Below are 26106 nucleotides of genomic sequence, written 5' to 3' on the forward strand. Positions count from 1 at the left end.
GACCCGGTGGGATAAATTCGCGATTCCTGTCAATGCTGCATATAGCTGCTTTGGGAGAGACGGCCTGCATCTCGTGCATGGAGTACAGCCATACCTCGTATGTGATTCAGCGAACTTCGGCAAATGACGAAACGAGCAAGTGCGTGGCAGTCCTGCTAGAATGATCAGACTGACGGACTTCGCTACGAAGCGATGTGGACGATCGCTTCCAAGTCCGTCTGATTCAAAAGAACACAATCAACATAGCAAAGTAAGACAAGTGACCGTTTCATTCCGATACCGAACGCTATCTTCGTCGACATATGAAAGATCGGGCTGGTGGCGACTTCACTGTGGTGCCGACAGCAATGCACCCGAACTGTCAACTACGAGCCCGGGCAAGTCGCTCTGCCGAAGCGCATCCGTCCATGCCTGAGGAATGAACGGGCCAATAGGAAAGGTCTGTGAGAGAGGTTGCGGAGTCCGTTCCGTCATACGCAAGAGCGGCGTACACTTCAACAGGTCTCGTATGCCAGGCTTGCGGCTCAGCACATGCAGGGTGTCAATCACGAAGAGCGGTCCCGGGGTTGGCGCGTTGGGCGGTTTAGACGTTGGTTGCTCGTCTCGAGCATTTTCGGGCGCTGAAGGCACCAACGACATTGGCGCGTTATGCGCCGATTCGATTCTCGGCACTTTCATTTGAGGATCCTGGTTGGCAGTTGGGATTGTCTGCGTTGCTGCCAACACCGAGTGTGGCATGTTTGTCGATGCGGGCTGCGACATTGCTGTCTTGATGTCCGGTTTGGCAATCGGCACTAACGGTAATGACGGCGCTGGCGCGTTGTGCGACGATTGGACTCTTGGCACTTCCGTTTCATGGTCTTGAGTAGCACTGAGCACTGTCCCCGCTGTCGCCGATACAGGGGCTTTGCTAGGGTCGGCTATCAATGCTGGCGCACCAGGTCGCGGAGCCGCTCTTGTCGGCGGGCCTCCGGGCGGTGCAGGTAGCGGAGCCGCCCTTGTCGGCGGGCCTCCGGGTGGTGCAGGTAGCGGAGCCGCTCTTGTCGGCGGGCCTCCGGGCGGTGCAGGTAGCGGAGCCGCTCTTGTCGGCGGGGCTTCGGGCGTCGCAGGCCTCAGCTCGGTCGGATTTGCTGGCACCCAAGTCTTTTTGTCGCTGAGAGGGGGCACGTCCGACATTCCGGGCCCCGAATAGGTTGCTGTAACTACCGATGGTGATGCGGTTGCTGTGTGCGATGCGCTGTCCACGCCAGGTGCGGAAGAAGATGATGCGGATATGGAAGGAGCCAGGGGATACCTCACCGGCGGGATGTATTTGATGGTGATTGAAACGAGTTCGCAAGTGAGATAGTCCTTAGGCAACGGCAGAACCCAGACACGGTATTCTTCCTGGCCATCGAATGTCTTGTCCAGTGCGGGTCTTGCTATGACCCTGGATTTCCTGTCGTCAAGTCCCTGGAACGCAAGGCTGATATTGAGGTGACCCGCGTGCTGATCAGCTGGCTCCAATCTGCCATCGAAAGCTTTGATAATGACAACAAGTTCAGCCCCGGGCGTTATCAAAGAAGTCCAGACGTCGTTTTTGGTTGCGTTCTGATTCCAGCTGATTTGATCCTTCGGAACATAGGGCTCGATCAGGTGCGATGTTTGGTCATACCTGAACCGATCGAGCAACAGTGGCTCGCCACTTGAGGTCCCGCTGCTTGCAATGCCCAGGACCGCTTTATCCGTTGAGTTCGACCCGCAGAGAATCAAAGGCCCGCCCGAGTTTCCTGGGACCGTGAGGAGGTTATGCTTGAAGGTGTAAGCGAAGTCGTAGGGTCTGAGTGCGGTTGTAGCCTCGGCATCATAGAAAGGTCCATAGCCAAGAGGGGCTATCTTGTTCTTGTCCACAGGAGGTGTCCCATCTTTCTCCCAAGCCGACGTTCTTGGAGTGGGCTCGTCTTCCCAAACTTGCCCTGCTCTGACGCCCGTGCGGAGTACCGTGGGCCCGTTTATACCAGAACCACAGAGTTTCAAAGAAGTGGCCCAAGCGTGTCCAATGGCTTCTAACTTCGTTGGTCGCTGTGCTAGATCCTTGATGTCGCCGCTAAAGAGAGGTAATGGCTCCGGGAACATTAGTCTTTCTAGCGGCTTCAATCGGATCAGTGCCCAGTCTCTAAAGCAAGGAATAGAACGATTAGCCGGTGTTATGGTAACACAAGGTCGCGTTGGGCTCTGCAGCATAGCTCAACTTACGGTCTACCAAACCACTTGAGGCGCGAGCCAGGTTCAGTGAAAGTGGTGTCGAATGTGCCATTTTGGCCAAAAAGGATGCTGAATTGGATTTTAGCACATGCACTGAGTTGATGGTGACGCAGCTCGCTCTCACGTACCGTTCGATATCCCAGACATTACCCATGGGTATCAGTTGCGGAGGCGGGTCTTCGCTCACATACTTTTGCGTCAGACCAAAGACGAATTTGTACTTCGAGAGATCTCTTGTGCCCCCGTATTCACGGTGTGCTGATATGACAGTTTTGGGCATAATATTGTTGAAGAACACAATGTGTCCGCAAGTGGCTATGATCAAATCTGAGTGGGCGCTGAATCCAGTGAGAGCCGACACCACTAATTGGCTCCGGAACACACAGTTCTCAGACATTTTGGGCCGCGGCGATCTATCGGGAACAGCGTTAATCTCGACCAATTCATCGGCGTATGAATCGGATAGTGTATAGCGATTTCGATTGAACATCCATCCCCCACCGCGGCGTTCAAGATACTCCGCCGGAACGAGACCGCCAACACCAAGGGAGTCATCCAAATCATAGTCCTGAATGAGACCCTGGTGTGGGTTTGAATTCGTTTGCGTCGTTGTCATCTTGCGAGGAGAGGCATGAACACTGGACCAGAAGGCTGACTAGATTTGCGCAGCCTATTTCAGCAGGAGGAAGCGCGGGGCACTTGCCTTTACTTAACACACAGACTTGTGGCCCTCAAAAACACATCAGCTTTATGCGAACGAGCTACAGAGATCTGACGCGCAGTGAGCCGAGGTCTCTGTAGCTCGTACCAAGACCTAAGCGGAGGATCGACTCAATGAAGCATCTGCAGCTGTAGGAGAGGTGGCTTCGTCTCCGACCGAGGGGGTGGCGTGAAGGCCAGCTTAGAGCTTGTGAGGATGTTGGTCTTGCTCTCATACATGCGGGACCGCGGAGTGCAGCATGAGTGGGCTGACATTATCGGCAGCTGCAGCGCTGGCTATGATGTGACAGGCGCAGAAGCTCAATGCCGCATTAGCCTGCGGCCGACAGTCCAAGAGTAGCATTGAATGAGTTGGCACTTGCAGTAGCTTCGCCATGAGGGGGCCTTGGCAATGGTGCGCTCGTACTCGCTTGCCGGTCCAGTAGGACAGCTTCGTGATGCATGTCGGTGCTTTGAGAGGTCATGTACTGGTTGTATGAAGCTTCTAGACCTTACCCGTGGCGCCTTCGGGCCGAGCATAGCTCCCGAACAGCCAGCGCGGCAGCGCCGCATCTCGATCGAGGACTCGCGGGGTAGTTGAAACGGTGTGCATCTCGTGCATGAAGTACAGCTGTACCTCGTGTGTGATTCATGCGATTCAATCAGACTCGGTACATGACGAAAAGGGGATGTGCAGCAGTCCCACTGGAAACGCCGACTGACGGATATCGCTTCGAAGCGATGCCAGTGACTGTTTTCAGGTCTGTTTGAATCGAAAGAACATGAGGTGTAGTTGCAGGAGGAAGATGCCCCAGGCAGAAACCCGTGAAGCTTACCCAATTCGGGGTAGATGCCTTAGGTAAGCTGGTTTTTCAGTCACGGGGATTGATCGTCCAACTCCTTGATGATTGGAGACACAAACTTCTGGCTGGTGAATGGACGGATCACTGTCAAGTATACAGTTGAAACGCTTTTCTATGCCATGATGTAGAGTGGGAAGTTGGCCTGAGGCAGCAATCGGAAACAGGGTCTGGCGGGCGGCGGGACCTTGCAGCCTCGGGCCGCGAGGCTAACCCCATGTGTGCGATAAGTTTATGTAAACGTGACGGGAGACACGCTGTCATCTACAATTTCAAGACTCCCCCACGAGACACTCCATCGAAAGCCACGTACACGTTCTCACTCTCGCAATGTTGATGTCTTGCATGCCGCATGGGTGATCTACTTCCACGACGACTCAGTGTTCAAATCGCCGCCTCCTCCCTCCAGCCCGTCCTCCCCCTTCATCGAGCACGAGACGCCGAAGAACGACAGAGAAGACTACGACGCAGTCGCCCCGAAGGCTTGGAACTGGAGACACTTGAGCGGCACTTTGACCAGGACGAGGACGATCTTACCGACGTAGAAGGGCTTGAAAGAGCACGCGAGGAGGAAGACAGCGACGGAGAGGCAGATGAAGGAGGAGGAAGTGACAGCGATTTGATCAGAGGAGGAATGCCCAAGAAATCCAAGGCTCGCTCCCCCAACCCACGCACTGTGCGTCAGGACCGGCCGGACAGCAGCGACAGCACCGCCGTCTCGCCCACGTCCAACGGCCATCCCCGGCCATCCGCCGACGGCAGCATGAACGGTTCTTTCCGCGAGCGCGCCGGCAAACACCACTCCATCGACGACGATGGCGACTCCACACGAGCGACCACACGACTGATGCATGAGAGGAGTTTCAGCCTCGATCACACGCCCCCGCATTCGCCTTCGAGGGAAAAGGGGAGTGTTGATGGAGACGGAGAAGCCAAGGGGTTCTGGGAGCTGTCGGTGCTGGACCGAAGAAACTTCCTTCTGCTCGTGCTCCTGTATTTCCTACAGGGCATTCCGATGGGTCTGGCACATGGCAGTGTACCCTTTCTCCTCAAGAGCCATATGAGCTACGGCCAGATCGGCGTCTTCTCCTTGGCCACCTACCCGTACAGTCTGAAGTTGCTGTGGAGCCCGATCGTGGATGCCGTGTGGAGCGCGAAGGTGGGCAGACGCAAGAGCTGGATTCTGCCGATCCAGATGCTGAGTGGGTTTGGCATGATATGGCTAGGCACGCATGCTCAGCAGATGATGGAGCAGGCCGGCGAGAATGGCGGAGCAGGCGTGTGGGGCTTTACGGCATGGTGGTTCGCACTGGTCTTTATGTGTGCGACTCAAGACATTGCTGTTGATGGTATGTGCTTTCTCTTCTACCTTGCTATTTCTCCGCGAAGTGCTAACAGATCGATGCTAGGCTGGGCCATCAGCCTTCTCTCCCAATCCAACCTCTCCTACGCCAGCACCGCGCAGACAGTAGGCCTCACCGCTGGCCAGTTCCTGTCATACACCGTCTTCCTCGCACTCAGCAGCCCCGACTTCGCCAACAAATACTTCCGGTCCCCAGCAACCCAGCAACCCGTGGGCCTCTTCACGCTCAACTCCTACCTCATCTTCTGGGGCTGGGCCTACCTCCTCGTCACCCTCGGACTGGCGGTGCTCAAACGCGAAGAGCGCTGCCGCGAGCGCGATTCCATCTGGGAAGTCTACAAGACCATGGGCGGCATCCTCAAGCTGCGCAACATCCAGATCTTCATCATCATCCACCTTATTGCCAAAATTGGCTTCCAGGCCAACGACGCCGTCACCAACCTCAAACTCCTCGACAAGGGCTTCAGCCAGGAGGATTTGGCACTGACGGTGCTTATCGACTTTCCCTTTGAGATCTCGCTGGGCTACTATGCGGGCAAATGGTCGGAGCAATACCGCCCCATACCCGTGTGGTGCTGGGCATTCATCGGCCGTCTGATCGCCGCCGTCTTCGCCCAGTTCGTCGTCATGGTATTCCCTGCCGGCGGAACAACAACCGGCTACCTCCTCCTCGTCATCGTCGAGCACGTCTTCAGCACCTTCATGAGCACAGTGATGTTCGTAGCAATCAGCGCCTTCCACGCCAAAATCGCCGACCCAGCAATCGGAGGGACATACATGACCCTCCTAGCAACGTAAGTCGTCTTCTTCCCTCCCCCAAACAAACCACAACCCAACTGACGAGTTACCACAGCGTCTCCAACCTCGGCGGCACCTTCCCCCGCTTCTTCATCCTCAAATTCGTCGACCTCTTCACAAAAGCCACCTGCTTGCCCCCCTCCGTCCCGCCCAAAGACCTCTCAACGCTGAAAGGCGATCTCATCACCCAGCCCTTCAGCTGCGTGCTGGAAGCCGAGAAGCACCGGTGCATCGAAGGGGCGGGGACGTGCACGATCCAGACGGATGGTGAGTTGGCTCCTCCCCTTCCTTCCAAATCTTCATTATACGATTGTGCTGACTTTTGGAATTGCTAGGCTACTACATCGTCAATGTGCTGTGCGTCATCCTCGGCGTCGTGACGTTTTGGGGCTTCATCAAGCCGCAGGCGATGAAGTTGCAGAGTTTGCCGCTGCGCGCTTGGAGAATTGAGGATGCGTAGGATCCTGCGTTGGGGAAGGGATATGAGCATGTAACGCTTTTTTCGTTGTGTTAGTTTGGGCGTGAGGAGGAAGTGTAGATGTATGTGTTGTACTACGCTTCTCTCTCGGAAAAACTCGTCCGACTTGTGCGTTTCTTTGCATTGTCCCAGTGTTGGTTTTAAGTCGTTCGTTCAAGAGGTATGTACAGTACACAGCGCAGGAATCGTACAGAAATGCAGTGCAAAACCCGTCCCACTCCCCTCGAAAAGCACCATGGTCCGCAACGCCTTGCTTCCTCCTAATACAGAATTGCATGTACGCTCAGAATCGAATTCGCCGCTCAAAACGCTTTCCCATCGGCCTTGTGTCCCGTATCTTGACGGAGGGGCTCGCAAGTGCTCTTACCGCGCAGGAGCAGGCGAAGTCGCCACCTCGCGACCATCACGCCCCGCCCTCCCCTCCTCAGCAACAAGCCCATTAGAATACGCCGCCAGATCCCCAAACTGCTTCCCCCCACTCTGCGAACTGCCCAACCGACTCCCCGACCCAGGAATCTGCTGACTCTCCCTACTCATCACGCGCTGAGAATCCGCAGCAGAGGGCGTGAGGGCGATATTCGGGCGGGCGACGTCTTGTGCGCGCGCGGCGTTGTCCTCGTCGAACTCGAAGACTTCGGCTTCTTTTTCGTTAAAGTCGGCGCCGGGGTTCGCGGTCTCGTATTCGAGGAGTTTGACGAAGCGGTAGAAGCCTACGGCTACGAGGGCGCCGAGGAGCGGGCCTACCCAGTAGACCCAGTGATCGGTGGGGAAGGAGGCGTTGGCGACGCAGGGGCCGAAGGAGCGGGCGGGGTTGAGCGAGCCTGTGGGTTGTGGATTAGTGGTTGTCTTGGGGGAGTGTGGGTTTGAGGGTTACTCACCTCCGGTATAGTAGACGCCGGCCAGTTCGGCGACGAAGAGAGCGAGGCCGATGCCGATGGGGGCGAGGAAGGTGCCTTTATGCTTTTCGGCGGCGAGCATAAGGATCGTGAAGATGAGCTCGGCGGTCAGGAACATCTCGATGACTGAATGCTGTTAGCGTTGTAGTGGGAAATGGGAAGAGAGAGACGCACATAAGCCGCGGGCCAGTGATGTATCGGCGCTGAGCGTGGTAGTAACATTCAGTGGTCCTGGAAACAACGCTGACACAACAGCGGCAGAGCATATGGCGCCGAGCATCTCTGCAATGAAAACCAGACCCGCGCGAGTCCAGTTGATCGCACCGACGAGAGCCAGGCTGAGCGTGACTGCCGGGTTAAACAGGCCTCCGGAGATTCGAAAAAAGATCCACACATTCACAGCCAAACTGAACCCAAACGCCAAAGCAATATAAAGCAAGCCCGCCGAATTAGGCGTCTGCGCAATCTTGCCGTCAGGATGCGTCTGAGCGCCGGCAGTAGCAGCAGCAATCGAGGCATTGGCGACCTGGGTGCCGGCAAAGGCGAAGAAGAGGAACATGAAGGTGCCGATGAACTCGCCGACCATGGCGACGAAGTGGTTGCGCACCTTGTTCGGCAGGTAGCCTATGCCGGGAAGGTGGAGTTCATTCTTGTTGGGGGTCGGGGTGTCGCGCCGCTTCATCCAGGGCAGCTGGACGAAGTTGCTGGACGGCGTGCCGATGTTCATGGTGGCGGTGTGGCAATAGGCGTCGGGTTGTTGTAGGGCTGCCAATGACGATAGGATCGGGAGTGTGATGTTTTGACGAGGAAATAGGTATTGTCGAAACGCGCCGTAGGAAAAGACAGTAAGATCTCAAGCGCAGAGCACAGGACGGCAAGATAGGTGGGAGGGTTGGAAGGCGGTCCGATGTATATGGTACCGAAAGGCTTCAGGTGAGGTAGAGGTGTGTTGCAATGACGCGCAGGATGGGCAAAAAAGTCCGAGCCAAGGCGCAGATCGAATCAATCCCCAGACCTCTTTTTGCCAAGGACGCAGCACGGGGGAGGCGAGGGAAGTGAGGAGCAGGAACGAGGTAAGATAAGAGGAAGTGGCGGGTCACACGCTATGAAACAACAGACAGCGAAGAAGGAAACGAGGAAGCAAGAATCTCGACAATTTTACTGCTGGATTGGAAAAATCGACCGACCGCAAAGACATTCAGCCGGCGAGCGGGTGCACGTGGCGGCTGGTGAGTGACGCAGAAGATGATGTATGGTCGGCCGCTCGAGCCCCACGCGTGCTCGAGCAGGGGAGCTTCCTCCGCCTTCCTTTTGGAGAGAGAGAGAGTCTCGGCATCATATCTGGCGTGGGCATCAGAGATCGTCGGCAAGCGTTGCAGTCGGAGGCGAAAGCTATGGCCCGGGGGATCAGCGAGCCACCCGGTGTCGGAGATCCAGCCTCCACCGTACCAAGATGCTTGGAGGGGGGTGTGCGTGCGTAATGCATGTGCGTGGACGATTTTTTGATGACTCCTGGGCAGTGGTAGGAGTATCTCCTGGGATTCAAATGCCAGTGCACTGACAGGGCATGATTGTGATCGGAGTAGGGTGTGCAAGAAGCGGTCAGTGCTAAATCGTTAGGGTAGTTTCAGCCTATCCACCCCACCCCACCTCACCTGCCCCACCACCTTGAGGAGATAACGGTACGTAGGTACTCGCGGCCTCGGTCTCGAAAAATAAAAGAACAAGTAGCGAGGGAACAATTAGAAGCCAGTAATGGCGGTAGACTCCAGTTGTATACGTCCCGTCAACTCCACCCCACCGTCCCAGTATGCACTTTCGGGTCCGAGAACCATCTAATGTACACTCCGCCAGTCCAGTCCGTCCGTCCGTCCCTTTCTCATCCCGTTGCTTATCCATCCGAATCAAGACAAGCTCCTCCCATGTCCCTCTCTTGTCACAAAACAGATGTGTGCAAGCCTCACATCACATAAAGCAAATTGGTATCTAATGTACAGCGCAAAGAACCGGTCGTCAGCGTGAAATGCTCCCAATATCCAAACAATGCGGATGCGTATGCGAACGCTAAGAACAACAAAATGCAGCAACGCCAATGACAAAAGCATGAAAAGAGGAAGGAAAAAGAAACGACGCAAGCGAAGCATGGAGGGGACGAGGCATCACGTACCAAGCGGATGACTGCAACTGAGCTGCGGCTTCTGCGTGTACCTGCCCTCCAGCTCGTCGCGGATGCTGTTGAGCAGCTGCACGTAGCTCTGCTGCGGGTTCTTCTTAAGCGCGGAAATGAAGGCCCACGACATGGCGCCCGTCGCTTGCCCGGCGATTTGCGCGTCGGATCTGTGAGTGGCAGAATGTTAGCTGGTGTGCTTGTCAATGACGAAAGCGGTCGTGCCAACGTAGCCCACCGTCCCGACGCCTAGAGCAAGCCACCAGGGCTCCTCTAGACGACGGGACGCGGGGAATACGTTTGTAGCACTACATGCCGCTATGAACAAGGGGGCGATGCTCCGGTGGAAACCAATTGGTGTCTGAAGGCATCGTAGAAGCCTCGAGCACCATTGGAGTGTAGGGCCACACATGAAAGTGCGGATCGTAAACAAAACAGGGGTCAACGTACGAGGTCTGCGAGTCCTTGCTGCCACTCCACATGATGACATCGGCAGGGCTGGTCTTGGTGCGGAGGTTGCGTTTGTAGACGTCGTCCCCGGACGTGGCCTTCTTGAACAAGCCCATGGCGGTCGAGGCCATGCCGCTCAGGTCGCCACGCGCATAAGATGACACGATGCCCAGCAGGCCTTGACCTGCTTCCTTGGCCAAGTTGGGCTCTTTGAGCACGCCTTGGGTCGAGTAGATGTACGGCAGGTCGAGTGCGGAGCCGGAATGGCAGGAGTCGAAGATGGCGGTCAATCGGACGCCTGGCTGCAGCGTTTGTACCCTGTCTAGTCGTTAGCAAACGTTCGAGTTTGCCTCATCCGGGAAGGACTCACATGATACGATGCATCTCGTCGTCTACAATGTGGCCGGCTTGTCTAAAGTCGACCGGGTAGATTACCTCGTCATAACCATCGTCTTCGTCGCCGTCCAAGTCGGGAGTCTGGCCACCGTGTCCAGAGTAGTGGAAGAACAGCGAGTCGTTCGGATGCGCATCCTTAACCAGCCAATGCATGGCTCGCAGGATGTTTTGCTTCGTGGGCTGACTCATGGGGTTCTGCTGGTCGTCGGTCAAAATGACCATATCCTCTCTCTTGTACCCGAAGTTTCCATTGAGATACGCCGACATGTTTTTGACATCATTGATGCACCCTCGAAGCTGGCCTCGCTGGCCAAAGTAGTTGATGCCAATCAAAAGGGCTTTCCTGCGCCCTGTGCAATTGGAATATTGAAAGGTGTAGCCATTAGGGGCGCCAGCGCCAAAGTTTTGCGTATGTGTAGGAGGGGGCGGGGGTCGACCTTGGGCTGAGAGACGGATCAGCATAGGCAGCGTGGAGGGAAGATGAGTGATGTCTGACCTTGAGGTGGTGGGCCGCCGCCAGCTAGATGAGGAGGTGCCGGGCCTCCGCCATACTGCTGGGGCGCAAAGTTGCCCGGCGGTGGAGCGCCGTACCCGTATTGCGGCGGTGGGGGACCGCCTTGATAGTTATTGCCGTATTGTGGCGGCGGCGCTCCGTACCCGCCGTTGAATGGAGGCTGTGGAGACGGGGTTTGATAAGGCCTGAATGCATTAGGGTGCGGATTTGAAAGACGATGCGAATGGAAGACTCACGCGCCGGGAGGGGGGTGCTGTTGGGGAGGATAACCGCCGTATGGGGGACCAGGAGGCGGGTTGCCTTGATGCTGGTTGTGGTAGCCTTGGCCAGGGAAGAAGGACATTCCCGATAAGGCTGAGGGGGTTTGGGTGGGAGGGAGGCAGGTGAGGGGATGGTGTCGCGGCGTCGAGCCTGGCGACTTGATGGAGAGCGTCGATCACAGCCGGATGCGGAGGGTGTTTAATATGTTATGATATCTCCAGCTCAGGACAGGGCGATTGTGTGGTGTTGACGTGACGGCAGCAAATGAAGTCGGTGGTGTCAGTGGAGGCGGAGCTGCGTCACTCGGAGGTCGGGGGGCTATGCTGCTAGGGACGCCTTCGACGCCTGGTTTCTTGGCGGAGGAAGCTTGTCGATAGGGAGCCGAGGGGTTTTGCACAGGTCGGGAGGCTGAAATTACGAGGAGGTGTGCGGTGGCTGTTTTGCAGGCTCGAGAGAGGATGGATTGCGCAGGGGAGACGGAGGCGGGCTGAGTTTGGGTTCTCGAACATGCACGCACGAGCCAAGCTAAGTTAACGCGTAACGGGCCGGGGGAAGCGGGGCACGCCAACCCCAGCCTGCTTGGCCGACAAAAGCTCCGCGCTCGAGTCCGAATTTCACTTTCCACTTCACTCTACGCGTGCTGGAGATTATGATTCTATCCTCTCAAATACCGTCGTGCTTCAACATTAAACTATGAGAAATGTATTCAACGAAAAACCATCATACTCTCTGCTATTCTTGGCCATTCTCAATCACCTGAAACCGAGGCATCTCATCTGCAGCGCCACAACTTCACCGCCTCAAAGCCCCAAAGCCGCATGGCACCACCGCCGCCTCCCTCGGCTCGTCAGGGCTCGACTTGCCGCAAACAGGCTGCTCCGTTGCGCACGAGTGCCACATTCGTCCCTGTGGCGCAACCTGCTTAACCATGCCTGGCATCTGCTCCTGGTGTGTGCTGCCTTTTTGAGCAGACGTGTAGCAGTGTGAGCTATAAGCAGTCTACCCTCGGTCGATGTGCGATTGACACGGCACGATCGAATTGGGCTCGAAATAGACAACCTGAATCGTTCTCGAGGCTTAGATCGTAGTGCTCGTGCAGTAACATCGTCTGTCACATGCCTCACCTCGCCTTCCATCGCACCCTGCCCACCCACCGCGCAAACCTCTGCACATCCTCTCTCGCCAACAGCTTCTCCAAATCGTAGAAATCCCTCGCCAACTCCTCGTTCGACGCCACATGATGCACGCAAGAATGACACGCACGACACAGCCAGGCAACTTCAGAACAACTCGTCAGTCATGCTGCAAACAAACCATGCATGATTTCCCTACCCTTATTCAACTCCCACTCCTTATGCCATCCCCGCTTTACAGCCTTCGCATGCACCTGCCTCGGAATGAGATGATGATACGTCAACGGCAGCTGTTCGCGCCCGCAAATCTCGCAACCCGCAGGCCGACTCGCCGTCACAGCAGGCGTGTACTCCGGCGGAGCGGCGGTCGCCGTGCCTACGTAGCCACCGAGGATGGGATCGAGGAAGCGATCGAGATCCGCCGCGTCGTCCAGCATGCCGTACGTACACAGCGAGTCCGAGATGGACGGCGGGAGTGTTTCCGCGATCTGTGAGATGACTTTCGAGTCCAGCGGGGTGGTGTATTTTTCCGCCAGGGTGGTGTTGTCTTGGACGGCTGCGTAGGAGATTGTGCGTAGGTCTGCGGGGAGTTCCCTAAAGATCTCTGCGGATAGATACTAGACGGTGGCGATTTAGCGTGTGTGATCAACGGCGAGGGCAGTCTGGTGGGCATCGACCTCGATGAAATCTTCCAGGTCTCCATCGCCCTCGCTGGCCGTGACGTCGTTATTTAGGGAATCATTAGAGGGACGGCCATCGTTTTTGCGCCCTTTTGCGGGCCGTTGCTTCTTGGACTTCGTGGGTGCTGTAAGCTTGCTGATTACCGCCGTCGACAGACAGTCTCTGAACGCTTCGAAGTTTGGCGATGCATCTGTTGTTAGCATAGGGAATACGCCTGGTATGGGCCAGTGTTGGGGAATGCCAAAAGGTTACTAAGAGATGTAGGAAGCCAAGCGGAGCTTCGACGACATCGTGAGCTGACTAACATCGAAACGTGATAGACAGGGAGTGAAAGATTTCAATGGCTCTTGAAACGCCGAGTATATCTCAGAGTGGTCGCTAATTGCATTTGGATTAGAAGTAAAGTAACCATCGGCTCCTTTACACCGCCTTCGACTCGCCGTCTCCCAGCTTCCCATTACTGCCCTTCGTCCGGGGGATGACCTTGAGCGAGAAATCAACATGCTTCACGCCCTGGTGTATGCTCGACGAGCTGATGATGTCGATGTCATCGCACACATAACTCGACACATTCTCCTCCGTCAGGCCGCCAGAGACCTCGATGAGGAAATTCTGCCGTCCCCAGCGCTCCTTCAGATTCCGCGACGCCACTTTTACTCCGTCCCCGGTGAAGTTGTCGAGCATGACCACGTCCGCACCGGCGCGAATGGCTGTGTCCGCTTCTTTCTCCGTCTGACATTCCACCTCTACCTTCACCGCAAAGCCCGCCGAGGCCTTAGCGGCCGCAACGGCGGTGGGGATGGAGCCGCCACAAGCCCAGATGTGGTTGTCCTTCAGCATCGTCATAGCGCTGAGGTCCTGGCGATGCGGGTCACAGCCGCCAACAAGCATGCCGTACTTCTCCACCAGACGGAAGCCAGGCGTGGTCTTCCTCGTGCCAGCCAGCGTATTCTTGTATCCCGCTTTGCGCAGCATGGACAGCAAGAAATGTGATTTAGTCGCGATGCCCGAGCAGCGCGCGAGGGTATTCAATGCCACTCTTTCGCCGAGGAGGAGACAGCGGACGGGCCCCCGAACGGTAGCGACGTGCTGTTTCTTCTCCGCCACGCCCACCTCGTCGCCTTCGGCCACGTGCCACTGCACGGTGCAGTCGAGCTGGCGGAAGATTTCGTTGAAGAAGGGCACGCCGGCGACGATGCCCTGGCTTTTGGCGAGCAGGCGGGCTTCGGCGGGGTCGTCGCCGACGACGAAGCCGCCGTAGTCGAAGCTCGGCGTGTCTTCTTCTAGCCAGGTGGTGACGGTCTTTTTCCACGACGGCGGCAGCAGATGTGCGGGGTTGCCGTGCGCCGGAGCGCCTTCGGTGAAGGGCATGCTGGCGGTGGGTGGGGTGCTAGATGGATGAGTGGTGGTACTGGTGATGTTAATCGTGATGTGGCGTGGAAAGAATTCGGAAGGTGTGAAGCTTCGAGGTTGTGAGATGACGAAACCAAATACGCCTCACCTACCTGCAATCTGTCGACGTTACCAGCGCGATATATATACACGTGCTGCTTCGATTGCACAGTCAGGACTGGGTTGTCAACGGAGGCCAACTCAGAGTCAGGTAGGGTATGCTGAGAAGGGGAGCGGGCCGAGTGCAGTGCCCTGTCCGAACGGCGATTGATTTCGAGCATTCACCGTCGAAGCCTCGGCAGTTGGAGCCTTGTCCTGCATGCCTCAGGTTGCATCGCACGCCACGTCACGAGTCGCGGGGAAAGTCGATGCCAAACCTCTTGCGGCAGTCTTCGCCCGCGCACGCCCGTCCTCTTACGGTAGTCTTCGCCTGCGCACGTCCATCCCAACCCCGCCTTCGATGTGTGATGCGCTTCCTGGTGTCTGCTGCCAGGGACCCGGCACCCGGGTGGTGCCAATGTCCGCCTCCGTCTCCGCCGCAGTAACCTCCCCCCTCCATCCGCAAGTGCAGCCGGGAATGGTCAATGCGGAGTGGAGAGACCGAGGCGGGCGAGCTATACGCAATGCATTGAGTTCAAGACATCACTACCCAGTCCGGCATAAGTTGCTACTACCCAGTTTGGCATGAACTGCGGATGACGATTCTTGGAGAAATGTCCCGCGGTAGGTGACACCTCACTTGGCATGTATATCTCCGCTTTCCTTCCATCCTCGTCTCTGTCCTCTTCCTCTCATCTTCCTCGTCCATCACAGTATCGTAGACATTAGCTATGATGATGTCTCTCCGAAACTGGCTGCTTGGCACCGCTGTCTTTGCATCGCTCGCATCAGCCACGCCGGCGCCGAACTATGGTGGCAGCAATTCCTCCGGCAGCCTTCCCGTCGTTAATCTAGGTTACGAAAAGCAGAGGGCGACACTCTACAACTCTACCGGCGGCTACTACAACTTCAGTAACATTCGCTATGCTGCACCACCAGTAGGCGATCTACGTTTCGCCGCTCCTCAAGCTCCTGCAAAGAATCTTTCAGTCGTACAGACCGGCAGCCCCGGTCGTATCTGCCCGCAAGCTGATCCAGCCTGGTTGTTGATTGCTGAACAGTGCGCTATTCCCCCAACCAATGCAAGAACCCTACTGACTTCCTCCAAGATTTCTCCCACTCTACTTAGGCCAGGGCCAGACTCAATTCAACTCGTCTTCCTTCAACGTGTCCAGCTCCGGCGGCCTCCCTGCTGTGGATCCCCGCACCACGGAAGACTGTCTGTTCCTGGACGTCGTCGTCCCCAAGGCCATTTTCGACAATGCTGGCAAAGGCAAAGGCGCGCCCGTGCTCGTCTGGATCTACGGCGGCGGCTACACGGCTGGAGACAAGACCGACTCTGGCAGCTCCGCGGGATTGATCCTTCGGAGCCAGAGCAATAACTCCACTGGCGTCATCTACGTCGCGATGAACTACCGCCTTGGAGCGTTTGGATGGCTGTCAGGCCCGACGTTTCAGGAAAATGGTACGGCGAATGCAGGATTGTACGACCAGCGTTTCGCCTTGGAATGGGTGCAAAAACACATTTCCAAGTTCGGAGGCGATCCCTCGCGCGTGACAGTGTTTGGAGAGAGTGCCGGCGGCGGCTCCGTCATGCATCAGATCACGGCGTATGGCGGAGCGAAGCCGGTGCCGTTCCAGCAGGCCCTCACGCAGTCCCCCGGTTTCCAGCCTTTGGCGTCGAACAACCAAAACGAGCAAATCTTCAACGATTACTTGGCAATTCTGAATGTGTCAACGCTTCAGGAGGCGCGCTCGCTCCCCTTTGAGACTTTGATGACGGCGAATACCATCCAGGTCGGGCAATCGAAGTATGGGTTTTTCGTATACGGTCCGGCTGTCGATGGAGACTTTGTTCCTGCTCTGGCCGGCGAGCTTCTCCTTCATGGACAGTACGCCAAGAACCTCAGCATCATGGTCGGGCATAACTTGGATGAGGTTAGTGACGGCATCAGTGGTAATATGCCAGCACTTTGGAAGCTGACAGACCCCTAGGGATTGCTCTTCACATCGCCGTACAACAGCAACAATTCCGCGGTCGAGGAATCGCTGTTGACAGCGCTACCGACCCTGGTCGGTCTGCCCAATGTGACAGACTACATCCTCAACACCCTGTACCCACCAATCTTCGACGGCAGCCAGGCACAGGGCTACACCAACCAAATCGCCCGCGCAGCAGCCATCAGCTCAGAACTGTACGTTGGCTACGACAAGCCACACCCACCTCTCACAATACTAACACTATTTGCTCACCCAGAATCTTCACATGCAACACCTTCTACCTGGACAAGGCGTTCAACAACAACACGCACGCCTACTACTTCACCATCTTTCCCGGCTTGCACGGCATGGACATCCCCTACACGTACTTCAACGGGCCAAGTCCGAGTGTCCTGAATGACACGGTCGCCACGACGTTGCAGCAGTACATTACGCGCTTTGCCGAGACTGGAAATCCCAACTCCCCAAGAGCCCCGTACTTCCCGGTGTATGGAAGCAACGCTACTGTGCAGGATTTGAATATTAGCTCTATCACGCAGGTGAGGGATCCGGCGGCGAAGTAAGTGTTGTCCCACGTGTCTCGATCATGGGATTTGAGTGCTAATCGTCTTCACCAGCTACCGTTGTGACTTCTGGCAAAAGGCGTTGTATCAGTAGTCGTGTGTCGTGTGTCGTGTGGTCATGGTTATATATCATCATAATCTTAATGACGGATGGTCACCCACGTGCATCGCCAGGACGATTCGGCTAGCTGGCCGCCTTCCCCACAAGGAAGCGAGGCAGAGCCGCGTTGCGCGGGGGCGAGAGCGACTGGTCTAAGCTCAAGCTATGATGTCAAGCTCCATCACCCATGCCTTTTGTTTCCCATTGCCCTCCTCATCCTCTCCGCCACAACCCTCATCTCATCAGCAAAAGAGCCATCCATCAATCCCATCACCTCTAACCAGCTACTCAACCAACCACAAACCCACCCACCACTCCAACCCACCCTCCCTCACCATGTACCGCCAAGCCGCCATCCGCAACGTCCGCCTCTTCAGCACCCGCGTCGCCCTCCGCAACAAAGGCCCCGTCGAAGGCGCCAAAGACGCAGCCAAGACCGTCGACAAGACCATCTCGCAGGGCATCGTGAAGGGCATCGAGAAGGGCGGTATGTACCTTCCAAATCCCTCCACAATCACTCATCACAACATGCTGACCACATGACCGACAGAGGAGGCCGCCGGCGCCGCTAAGCAGGCCATCGGCATCGGCAAGGAGAAGGCCGAGGAGGTCGCTGGCGAGGCGAAGCAGAAGGCGCAAGAGGCGAAGCAGGAGACTAAGGCTAAGGTGTAGAGTGCCGCTGCCCCTTTGACGGGTGACGGGCTCAAGGGCTGGGATCCGAGGCCTTGAGGAGGTTGTGCATTGCCACCCGTCTGTTCGTTTCCCTAGCGAATGGAGAGGAGGTAGCAGGAAGTAGAGCGATGGCTGGTGTGCGAGAAGCTGGCGTCATGTGTATCCTATTCTCGACCTGAGAGGAGCGGTTCGATGTTTGTAGAGTGCATTTTGTAATGCCGAGAATCGCGGATTCAAACCTGAGATCTGTCTACTCTCCTTCTCAAGCCCTTCTTTGGTGTGGTTTCTCGTCCATGATGTTCCCCCTCGTGACTTGATGATGATGATCTTGAACGGGATCGCAAGTACGCACCCGAATTGACTCAATACCGCCCGAAGCTTCCCGTATCGAACATTGTGCCTGCGAGCTGATTAGTGCTTACATCCAATGACCAACCAAGATGGAACGTTTCTTTGATCCAACTGTTTCCCTACCTTTTCTGAAATTACATCGACGGTAGAAGGGCCAAATCCTCAGAAAATACCTCAATCGCAATGCAGACCTCCTTCGTGCGCGAGAATGCGGTGCAGCCTCGCGCTGACATCGACACCAGCTCGCTGAAGGGCAGGAGTGTCCTTATCACCGGTGGTGGGTTCTCCTGCTAGCCAATGCAGACATTTTGAAGCAAAGACTGATATGAACACTACAGGAGCAAGTGGACTCGGGGAGGAAATGGCGCGTCAATTCGTCCGAGCTGGGTTCGTTGTCTTCCCCTGTCACTGGATGACGACGCCGTCACGTTGACTAATTACTCGATGGGACGGTAGTGCCTTTGTAACGATTGCCGACCTTTCCGCCAAGAACGGCGAGCGGCTCGTGTCGGAGCTGGGCGAGTACGCATGCTCAAACCAGAACTCGTTGAGAATAGCGACGCTAACTCCGATGAGCAGAGAGCATGCTGCCTTTGCCCAATGCGATGTCACAGTCTGGCAGAGCCAGTTGAACGCCTTCAAGACGGCCGTTGCTCGATCTCCAACTAAGCAGATTGATATCGGTGCGTGGTGGTCAGCGTGAAGGACTGCTCCCGTCCACACATCCAGCATCCCACGCTGACTCGAGCGGTGGGATCAAACAGTAGTCGCAAACGCAGGCGTAGGAGGGGACGAACCCATCTGGAAAGACGGCAAGTCCTCTCTCCAGGACCCCCCGTCGTGAATCTCCACAACTAACACCTTGCCCACCAGATGCGCCAACCCCGGACGCAGACCCCATCGAACCCTCCCTCATCACAGGCAGAATCAACTTCCTAGGCATGCAATACACCGCCAAACTCGCCACGCACTACCTGTGCCCCGCGCGCAACAAAAGCCCCACGCCCCGCGCCCTAATCTTCACCTGCAGCATGGCCGGCTACGCCGACCAGCCCTACTCGCCCGAGTACAACGCCTCGAAATGGGGCGTGCGCGGCCTGCTGCGCTCGCTGCGCTGCACGAATCCCACGCACGGCATCCGCACCAACGGCATCGCGCCCACGTTCGTCAAGACGGGCATTCTGGTGCCGGACTGGATGGCCTTTCTGGAGGGCAAGGGGGTCAAGTTTGCGGACAAGGAGGACGTGGGGCGCGCGGTGATGCGCATTGCTGCGGATGGGGAGATGAATGGTGCGCGGCTTTCCCTCGTCCCGACTTACTGTCATTTTCCTGCCGATGCTGACCTTTTGAATGCTGCAGGACGCATGTTGGCCGTGCTGCCGCGAGGCCTGGTGCCGGAGGCGGTGCCAGATTTCCAGAGCACGGAGCACGGGTACGTGGATTTGCTGCGCGACGATTTCAACGAGGGCGACTCTTTCACCAAGTGGGATGCACTTGCCAAGAAACTCTTCACTCCGACCGCTTGGGTATGAAGCAGACAGGCTGAGGAGGGGGTCTAGAATCAGGATATAGAAGGTTCAGCATTTGAGGTTTCGTCTTGTAGTGTACACGGACGGGGGTCAACCGCGATAGATTGTCATTCCCTTTTTAGACCGCTTCACTTCTGCCCGCTCTATGCAAAGTATCGAGGCTCGTTGAACACATGGTAGTAGTGATCCCTTACCCCTTGCCCCCGGAACAGCGCCGGGAAGCGCAGATCAGGATGCACCGACTCCTCGGAAATCATCTCGTTCCCGCCTTCCGGCTGGCCAACGACAAACTTCCCAATCTGTGAGGGAGATCCGGTTAGCTCAAACTTCGTCATATTCAACGGATGCAAGGACAAAACGTACCTGTAGTTCGGTGTCGGTGATGGAGCCCCTGCTCACTCTCGCGTATCCCGTCCTCTTCAGGCCCTTGTACAAGATGTACTCACACCACCGGTCCCAATCGCTGGGATCAATGTCCTTCATTCCGCTCCTCTCACCTACGTACGTATTGTAATTGCCCTCTCCGGGCTTGATGACCAGGTACGAGAGCAAGATGGTTGGGCGCGGGGAGCTGCGCATCAAATCGGCAAGGTACTCCGACTGCTGGCGGCGATCTTCCGGATCCTCTTCTTGGCCAGAGTGGAAAACCAGAACGTCGATGAGCTCGCCGTATGCATCGATGGTGGCGTGGATGGCTGGCGCCAGCTCGCCGACCGGGCTGGGGAGGAGGTGATGCGTCGAGTTGACGATGGGGAATTTGGAGAGCAGCGCGCAGCCCCAGGTGTGCTTGTTCGGGCCGGGGCCGTAGTCCACCCACATGCCCAGCTCCTCGGCCAGGTACTGCGTCGTGTCGCGGTTGCCCATGATGATGCGCTGCAGATCCGACTCGATCAGGCCAACGACGTCCAGCTCGGTCTCGCGGATGAGCTGCTCGATGCGCCGCTCGGAACTCCACATGTCGTTGTCGATGCTGAAGTGGATGGTCCAGACGCCTGCCGTGATGGATTTGCTGTTTTTGTGATACGGCTGGTAATCGTAAGATGGGAAGCGCAGGTAGGCCACGCTGGCGCTTAGAAGCTGCAGGAAGAGCAGGATGTAAATGTAGTAGCTCCTCTGCTTCCTCGCGGCGGGGTTGAAAGGCGGCTGTGCAGATTTTTGCTTGGCCGGGCTGCCGCTGTTCTGGATGGAAGAGAAGATGCCGGCGCCAATCATCAGCATGGTGGTCGCCATCACCCAATCAGTACGCTCTCGAACAAGCGGTCCCCCGGGTACAAAGGCGTATGCGACGACCCAAACATGGAAGAGAACCATGAAGTTGTAGAAGAAGAAGCCGAAGAAGAAGGTGCGACCAGGGGCAAAGCGGACCGCGTTGGAAATCAGGGCTGGCGTGACGGCCATCAAGTAGAAGCACAATGCCAGTCCGCCGTAGTATCCGAACCAGTGCGAGAAGCCGGTGAGCACGGCTGCTCCAACTGAACCAACGCCGTAAGCAGTCCAGCTACGGGCTACGTTGGGATAGAATAGACCAAAGAGCAGTCCGAGACCCATGACCAGGATCGTCACGGCACCATGTGGCACGGCAATCGGCCCTCGGACTGGGTAGCCTTCCCAGACCCACAAGATCATGGTGCTCGAGTCGGAAAACAATGAGTGAAGGCCGAAGAAGGCGCCACCAAGGCCGAGTCCAGCGAGAAGCGATGGTCCCTTGGCTTTTTCTGATGGTTGAGCGGTACCGCTGCCAGTCGTGCTCCGTTGCCAGACTCGAGCAAGTGCCAACACGAAGAGCGCAGTACCCGTCTTGTTCCATCCACCGTTGGTCTCATTCACGACAGCCCAGAGAGGGTTGTTGGTTTGGAACGCGAACTTGGCAATGCTGCTCGCAATCAGTCCCAGTAACCATGCTGTTGTCCTGGCTTCGAGTTTGGCCGGATTGCCACGCGCGGTGTACCACGTAGCCGCCCATGCCAGGCAGCCTTGCCATACTGCAAGACTCACGGCACCAAGTCGACTTTCCGGGGATTTGAACAGATATGCAAGGAGACCAACGATCGTGGTGGCTTGAATGAGTGGGATGTTGCCGAAGACTAGTCGTCGCACGGGGCCGATTTCGAGGAGAATGGGTGAGATTGTAGACATGACGGCCACTTCATAACCAGAGATGCCCATGTGCCAGAGGGGAAAGTACCAGACGACCACTCCGAGGCCAGTAAGGACACTCCAAAATGTGAACTAAACAAATATTAGAGCAGACTGCAAGGCGCGGATGATATGCACTTACGCCCAGATAGACATCGGCAACGGCATCAATCATTTCCGATGAGGAGAATTTGGCGTCGAATACGCGGCCAATCTGCTTGTTCCGCTCCTTCTCGAGAACACGATCTGCGACTCGGGATTTGTCTCTGTCAAACCCGGCAAGAATCAGCGACGCCCGTTTGTTCATTCTCTTGACGGAGCGGGTACCGCGTACCGGCTACTTTGGAAGCCACGACACGTACCCTCTGCTCAGACCCTTGACATCTTTCACGACCAGCTCGAAGCTGCTGAAGTCCAACGCGGTGACTGCATCGAAGGCGACATCGAGGAGGACGAGGGCCCACTCGAAGAAGGCATAGATTGTGTAAGCTGTTTGCAACATTAGCTGGTAAAGGGGAAAGTCCTAGTGGCTTCGAACATACCTCCAGGCACACGATGGACCTTGTGCTGGATGAAGAAGTAGATCAAAGGAACGAGGGTTGCGAAGAAAGCAGTGGCGAGATACTTTCGGTATTGGATGGCGGTAGGATTGGGAGGGCTCAGCATGAGACAGCCCACGGTCCAAGGAAGGGTAGCGACGAGATAGCTGATCATGAAAATGTCATGCCAGTCGTGGTCGTCGGTGCTGGTCACGTAGGTCCATCCACCACATGTCAATGTTCGGAAGATGCCCACACCCAGGATGAACGCTGGCAGACTGCTACCAGGTCGTTTGGCAAGGCAGTAGTACAAGAAGACCAATGCGAACCGCGGGCCGGAGCACATGGCGATGAAGATCTGGAAGACGGAGCGTTCGGGATAGCGGTCTCCTATTGTTGCGCTGACCGACGGGAACCATTCGACGGGATAGCCATAGTGTTCGTTTTGAACGATCTTGTGGTAATGCAACCACATGCCCACTATCAGAGCTCCGAGGAAGGCGGCATATGCGGCAATGGTATGCGCCCAGGAGATGTAGTGCCCGGGGATCTGCGCGCGAAGGTCAGACAAGGGAGAGATGTTGGGGGAGATGGCGCAAGGCACGCACCACAGCGATGACGTCGCCATCGCGGTGTTTGGGAGGCATAGCGGCCGTGAAAGGAGCGACGCTGGCTAATAAATTAAAGAAAGGACGGCAAAAGGCACGCAGGAGTGAGATGGGAGAGACGAGCGGAAGTGGACGCGTTTCTCAAAAAACCCCTTACCGTATTCGGGCGCTGACCCTGCACTCGCGGCTGTGCCCGTCGGCCCGTCAGCGTGGGGTGCGTCAAAGTCAAAGAAATATTTCCAGGCCGATCTTCTTCTTTTGAGTACAACCACCACACATCCACTTCTTCCGCTCAGCCCAGCATGGCGGGCGCAAGCGACAAGGCTCGCTTCTACCTCGAGCAGTACGTCCCCGAGCTGCAGGAGTTTGAACGCAAAGGCATCTTTACCTCCGATGAAATAACCGCCATCGCATCCAAGCGCAGCGACTTTGAACACATTCTGAATGCGCGCGGCTCGCGGCCAACCGACTATGCACGCTATGTCACATACGAGATGAACCTCGACCGACTGCGCAAGAAGCGGAGTAAGCGACTGGGAATCAAAGCCACTGCTTTCTCCGGCCAGCGCACCATCTTCTTCATCCTCGATCGCGCGACGAAGAAGTTTCCCGGGGATATGGGGCTGTGGATGCACTATGTCCACTTTTGTCAGAAAGAGAAGGCGAACAAGAAGCTGGCAAAAGTGTTTACGACGCTGTTGAGGTTGAAGCCCAGGGAATGGGGATTGTGGGTTCTCGCTGCGAAGCACTATGCAGAGAATCAGGGCGACATGAGCACGGCACGGTCGTATATGCAACGCGGTCTGAGATTTTGTAAGGATGAGGACAGATTATGGTTGGAGTACTTGCGGTTGGAAATGGGGTACCTCGCGAAACTTGCGGCGAGGCGCAAGATCCTGGGCATCGAGGAAGAACCCAGAGAGGCGGCACGCGAGCAGGCGGAGGATGGTGAAGACTTCCTCACATTGCCGTCAATCACGGCTGCAGATCTCGAGTCCGACAAAGCAGAAACAGGCGACGCTACCCCTGTGGTTGCACTTCAGAAGCTCGATTCGACTCCAGCCTTCTCCGGTGGCATTCCCATCGCAATCTTCGATGCCGCGATGAAGCAATTTGACCATCGGCCTGACGTTGCCGAGAAGTTCTTCGAGATGGTCGCCGCTGTCGATCGTACTGCGGCATCTGAGCGCATATTGAACCACATGCTCGAGCACATGCAACAACATCAGCCTCACTCGCCGAGCACGGTGATTTGCGAAGCCAGACTATCGCTACACGGCATTGATGCGAACGGCGCCCAATTCCCAGTTGCGCTCGGCCGGGCGCTCGCATCACTCAAGCAGGGCCAGGTCGGCGAGGACAACCATTCGAGACTGGCGCTCGCGGAGAAGGTGGTTTTGCTACTCATACCGTATCTGAGGTCAACAGAAGGTCTTGACGCGGATGTCGAGAAGGTACTGGAATCAACTTTGCGCCGGCAACTTCGCATGCTGCACTCCGAGTCCGCCGGCAGAGGGAAGGGTACTGCGGCAGAGCAGCTGCTTGAAAACTTGCGCAAGGAAGGAAGGGATGCAGATGTTGAAGTCGTGCAACAGCGCTCTGGATTTCTCCAGCGATGAGATTACGTGCAACGAGATGAAATTAATATGCATAGCGTAGGATGGTCAATCGAGACCCAATGAGGCTCACATTGTCGAGGCACTGCTTTGCCGATTAAATGTCGCTCAGTCCATGTCAAAGAGTTGTGATGCAAAGAGCTGTCGCTTCGGCTTGGCAGCTCGAGCTTGACTCTCCGTTCCTGCGAATGTCGTCAATACATAACCTGCCTACTCACCGTTATCATTGATCTGGGTTTCATCTACCCAGGTAACGACATCACTCTTATAATTGACGCTTGAACACATCCGCTTGATGGGTGCGACGACATGGCGCTGGCGTCGATGAGCAGCTCCCAACCCTCCACGCCCGTGCGCGGCCGATGGGTGCGCAACGCAATGTACCAAAGCAAACTGTCAAACAACAACGTGGACCGGATGTTCGACGACTTCTCCGAATCCGTGCAGTACCCGCGCATCGACACTACGCAGATCACCTGGGCAGCACGGAAAGCACAGTACTCCTGGCGACGCTCGTCCAAGCCGGTCCTGGAACCCACCACCCACAAATGCCTCCTCCCACTCTTGCCGAACGAGGTGCTCATTCAGATCATGCGCTATCTGCTCCCGCTCGAACAATCGTTTCACGTCTTCAACTACGAAAGTGATCAGGGGAAACGAACGACCATGATCCACCGCCTGTGCACCCCCTACAATATCGACCAGAACCCCCTCGACCCGGTAGCAGGCAACACGTCGCCCAACATCACCGCGCTCGCCAGCGTGTGCCACGCGCTCAGCGACGTCTACCACGCCGTCATGTACGGCGAGAACCGCTTCATCTTCGAGCTCGGCACGAGCGCCATGTGGCCGCGGCCGATTGCGAAGTCGCAGAGCGGGCTGCACAACGTGGAAAGCTGGGCGCGCGCATACGAAGCGAGCTACGGCACCTTGTGGCCACTGACGCAGCGCACGAGTGCGTACGTCAAGAATGTCACGCTGCTCGTTACCAAGTCGTATCAGGAAGCGAACAAGTATGAGCGCATCCTCCTGACGGCGCAGTTGAATGCGGTGCAAGGGCTGTTGAGCGCGGCGCCGAATTTGAACTACCTCACGATTGATATGAGTACTACGAACGGGCCGCATGAGGCTGTCAGTCAGAGGCTGGGGTGGAAGCTGAGCGGGGAGGATGAGCATGTGTTGAAGTTGCGGGAGGTGGTGAATTGCGCGAGCAGCTGTGAGGACTGTCCCGGCTTTCATTCCTTTTGGGAGCTTCTGCGGGACGTTCGGTGCAAGAAGGAGGTGACGCTGAGCGGGCATATCTCGGGCGAGCTGGCGGACGAGATGAAGAGGGCCATGGTGCTGGAGTGTGGTGGTTGTGGAGATTGAGTGGATGTTACCTACCCGTGAACTTATACTTGCAGGGAATATCCCAGTACGAGGCTCAGGTAAATGGCCATCATTTGTGACGCTCTCCTGCGATAGCGAACCATGGCCTAGCGCACGGTATACATCGCGACAACTCCCTTCTTGCTAGCGCGCGAGAGAGCTTCCACCTCCCTTCATCTTCACATATATGCG

The 26106-nt window shown here is 56.5% G+C and overlaps 12 protein-coding genes across 12 annotated transcripts; 6 read left to right on the top strand and 6 right to left on the bottom strand.

Moving 5' to 3' along the window:
• Positions 1–70: 70 nt before the first annotated feature.
• Positions 71–1010, bottom strand: BDY17DRAFT_300249 (uncharacterized protein). The gene has a single exon (XM_033734030.1). The coding sequence runs from the start codon at positions 760–762 to the stop codon at positions 328–330; it is 435 nt and encodes a 144-aa protein (XP_033588659.1). The 5' UTR covers positions 763–1010; the 3' UTR covers positions 71–327.
• Positions 1011–4566: 3556 nt separating this feature from the next.
• Positions 4567–6424, top strand: BDY17DRAFT_317697 (acetyl-coenzyme A transporter 1; the record flags this gene model as incomplete). Its single annotated transcript, XM_033736126.1, has 4 exons — positions 4567–5152; positions 5213–5960; positions 6020–6231; positions 6300–6424. The coding sequence occupies 4 exons, from the start codon at positions 4567–4569 to the stop codon at positions 6422–6424; spliced, it is 1671 nt and encodes a 556-aa protein (XP_033588660.1).
• Positions 6425–6805: 381 nt separating this feature from the next.
• BDY17DRAFT_252606 (aquaporin-like protein) lies at positions 6806–8020 on the bottom strand (the record flags this gene model as incomplete). Its single annotated transcript, XM_033731268.1, has 3 exons — positions 6806–7263; positions 7321–7464; positions 7513–8020. 3 exons carry the CDS (start codon positions 8018–8020, stop codon positions 6806–6808), a joined length of 1110 nt encoding a protein of 369 aa, XP_033588661.1.
• A 1072-nt stretch (positions 8021–9092) lies between these two features.
• Positions 9093–11585, bottom strand: BDY17DRAFT_300256 (caspase domain-containing protein). Its single transcript, XM_033734031.1, has 5 exons — positions 11102–11585; positions 10848–11050; positions 10326–10794; positions 9956–10273; positions 9093–9675 (listed from the first exon to the last, which is right to left on the bottom strand). The coding sequence occupies exons 1-5, from the start codon at positions 11206–11208 to the stop codon at positions 9498–9500; spliced, it is 1275 nt and encodes a 424-aa protein (XP_033588662.1). The 5' UTR covers positions 11209–11585; the 3' UTR covers positions 9093–9497.
• A 180-nt stretch (positions 11586–11765) lies between these two features.
• Positions 11766–13268, bottom strand: BDY17DRAFT_300267 (uncharacterized protein). Its single transcript, XM_033734032.1, has 3 exons — positions 12937–13268; positions 12459–12876; positions 11766–12404 (listed from the first exon to the last, which is right to left on the bottom strand). Exons 1-3 carry the CDS (start codon positions 13141–13143, stop codon positions 12247–12249), a joined length of 783 nt encoding a protein of 260 aa, XP_033588663.1. The 5' UTR covers positions 13144–13268; the 3' UTR covers positions 11766–12246.
• Positions 13263–14528, bottom strand: BDY17DRAFT_177279 (nicotinate-nucleotide pyrophosphorylase). Its single transcript, XM_033729869.1, has 2 exons — positions 14446–14528; positions 13263–14351 (listed from the first exon to the last, which is right to left on the bottom strand). The coding sequence occupies exon 2, from the start codon at positions 14309–14311 to the stop codon at positions 13361–13363; it is 951 nt and encodes a 316-aa protein (XP_033588664.1). The 5' UTR covers positions 14312–14351; positions 14446–14528; the 3' UTR covers positions 13263–13360.
• A 549-nt stretch (positions 14529–15077) lies between these two features.
• Positions 15078–17305, top strand: BDY17DRAFT_300271 (Alpha/Beta hydrolase protein). The gene is made up of 5 exons (XM_033734033.1): positions 15078–15491; positions 15541–16369; positions 16427–16626; positions 16689–16991; positions 17050–17305. The coding sequence occupies exons 1-5, from the start codon at positions 15163–15165 to the stop codon at positions 17087–17089; spliced, it is 1701 nt and encodes a 566-aa protein (XP_033588665.1). The 5' UTR covers positions 15078–15162; the 3' UTR covers positions 17090–17305.
• Positions 17306–17431: 126 nt separating this feature from the next.
• On the top strand, positions 17432–17767 carry BDY17DRAFT_325588 (uncharacterized protein; the record flags this gene model as incomplete). The annotated part of the gene is made up of 2 exons (XM_033737382.1): positions 17432–17582; positions 17646–17767. 2 exons carry the CDS (start codon positions 17432–17434, stop codon positions 17765–17767), a joined length of 273 nt encoding a protein of 90 aa, XP_033588666.1.
• Positions 17768–18331: 564 nt separating this feature from the next.
• BDY17DRAFT_234751 (uncharacterized protein) lies at positions 18332–19443 on the top strand (the record flags this gene model as incomplete). The annotated part of the gene is made up of 5 exons (XM_033730276.1): positions 18332–18395; positions 18457–18505; positions 18575–18640; positions 18698–18805; positions 18948–19443. Coding segments are annotated over 5 exons (783 nt in total), but the record flags the coding sequence as incomplete, so codon positions are not given.
• Positions 19444–19790: 347 nt separating this feature from the next.
• On the bottom strand, positions 19791–22969 carry BDY17DRAFT_253169 (Frag1/DRAM/Sfk1 family-domain-containing protein; the record flags this gene model as incomplete). The annotated part of the gene is made up of 6 exons (XM_033731320.1): positions 19791–19946; positions 20011–21876; positions 21926–22049; positions 22146–22272; positions 22326–22872; positions 22931–22969. The coding sequence occupies 6 exons, from the start codon at positions 22967–22969 to the stop codon at positions 19791–19793; spliced, it is 2859 nt and encodes a 952-aa protein (XP_033588668.1).
• A 230-nt stretch (positions 22970–23199) lies between these two features.
• On the top strand, positions 23200–24630 carry BDY17DRAFT_300290 (U3 small nucleolar RNA-associated protein 6-domain-containing protein). Its single transcript, XM_033734034.1, has one exon. It carries the CDS (start codon positions 23233–23235, stop codon positions 24547–24549), a length of 1317 nt encoding a protein of 438 aa, XP_033588669.1. The 5' UTR covers positions 23200–23232; the 3' UTR covers positions 24550–24630.
• A 129-nt stretch (positions 24631–24759) lies between these two features.
• BDY17DRAFT_300292 (uncharacterized protein) lies at positions 24760–26097 on the top strand. Its single transcript, XM_033734035.1, has one exon. It carries the CDS (start codon positions 24856–24858, stop codon positions 25912–25914), a length of 1059 nt encoding a protein of 352 aa, XP_033588670.1. The 5' UTR covers positions 24760–24855; the 3' UTR covers positions 25915–26097.
• Positions 26098–26106: the final 9 nt, after the last annotated feature.

This window comes from Neohortaea acidophila (genome assembly GCF_010093505.1).
Source record: "Neohortaea acidophila strain CBS 113389 unplaced genomic scaffold BDY17scaffold_7, whole genome shotgun sequence".
Taxonomy (NCBI): domain Eukaryota; kingdom Fungi; phylum Ascomycota; class Dothideomycetes; order Mycosphaerellales; family Teratosphaeriaceae; genus Neohortaea; species Neohortaea acidophila.

What these genes read in the sequence shown, in the direction of transcription:
- BDY17DRAFT_300249 (XM_033734030.1), bottom strand. Translation starts at nt 762, where the DNA reads ATGTCGCAGCCCGCATCGACAAACATGCCACACTCGGTGTTGGCAGCA.
- BDY17DRAFT_300256 (XM_033734031.1), bottom strand. Translation starts at nt 11,208, where the DNA reads ATGTCCTTCTTCCCTGGCCAAGGCTACCACAACCAGCATCAAGGCAAC. An exon ending in CAGCACCCCCCTCCCGGCGC is followed by an intron (nt 11,051 to 11,101) that starts GTGAGTCTTCCA and finishes TAATGCATTCAG; the next exon opens with GCCTTATCAAACCCCGTCTC. An exon ending in AGCAAGGACTCGCAGACCTC is followed by an intron (nt 9,676 to 9,955) that starts GTACGTTGACCC and finishes TGCCACTCACAG; the next exon opens with ATCCGACGCGCAAATCGCCG.
- BDY17DRAFT_300267 (XM_033734032.1), bottom strand. Translation starts at nt 13,143, where the DNA reads ATGCTAACAACAGATGCATCGCCAAACTTCGAAGCGTTCAGAGACTGT. An exon ending in ACCTGGAAGATTTCATCGAG is followed by an intron (nt 12,877 to 12,936) that starts GTCGATGCCCAC and finishes GCCACCGTCTAG; the next exon opens with TATCTATCCGCAGAGATCTT. An exon ending in GGAGTGGGAGTTGAATAAGG is followed by an intron (nt 12,405 to 12,458) that starts GTAGGGAAATCA and finishes GTTGTTCTGAAG; the next exon opens with TTGCCTGGCTGTGTCGTGCG.
- BDY17DRAFT_177279 (XM_033729869.1), bottom strand. Translation starts at nt 14,311, where the DNA reads ATGCCCTTCACCGAAGGCGCTCCGGCGCACGGCAACCCCGCACATCTG.
- BDY17DRAFT_300271 (XM_033734033.1), top strand. Translation starts at nt 15,163, where the DNA reads ATGATGATGTCTCTCCGAAACTGGCTGCTTGGCACCGCTGTCTTTGCA. An exon ending in TCGGGCATAACTTGGATGAG is followed by an intron (nt 16,370 to 16,426) that starts GTTAGTGACGGC and finishes ACAGACCCCTAG; the next exon opens with GGATTGCTCTTCACATCGCC. An exon ending in GTGAGGGATCCGGCGGCGAA is followed by an intron (nt 16,992 to 17,049) that starts GTAAGTGTTGTC and finishes CGTCTTCACCAG; the next exon opens with CTACCGTTGTGACTTCTGGC.
- BDY17DRAFT_300290 (XM_033734034.1), top strand. Translation starts at nt 23,233, where the DNA reads ATGGCGGGCGCAAGCGACAAGGCTCGCTTCTACCTCGAGCAGTACGTC.
- BDY17DRAFT_300292 (XM_033734035.1), top strand. Translation starts at nt 24,856, where the DNA reads ATGGCGCTGGCGTCGATGAGCAGCTCCCAACCCTCCACGCCCGTGCGC.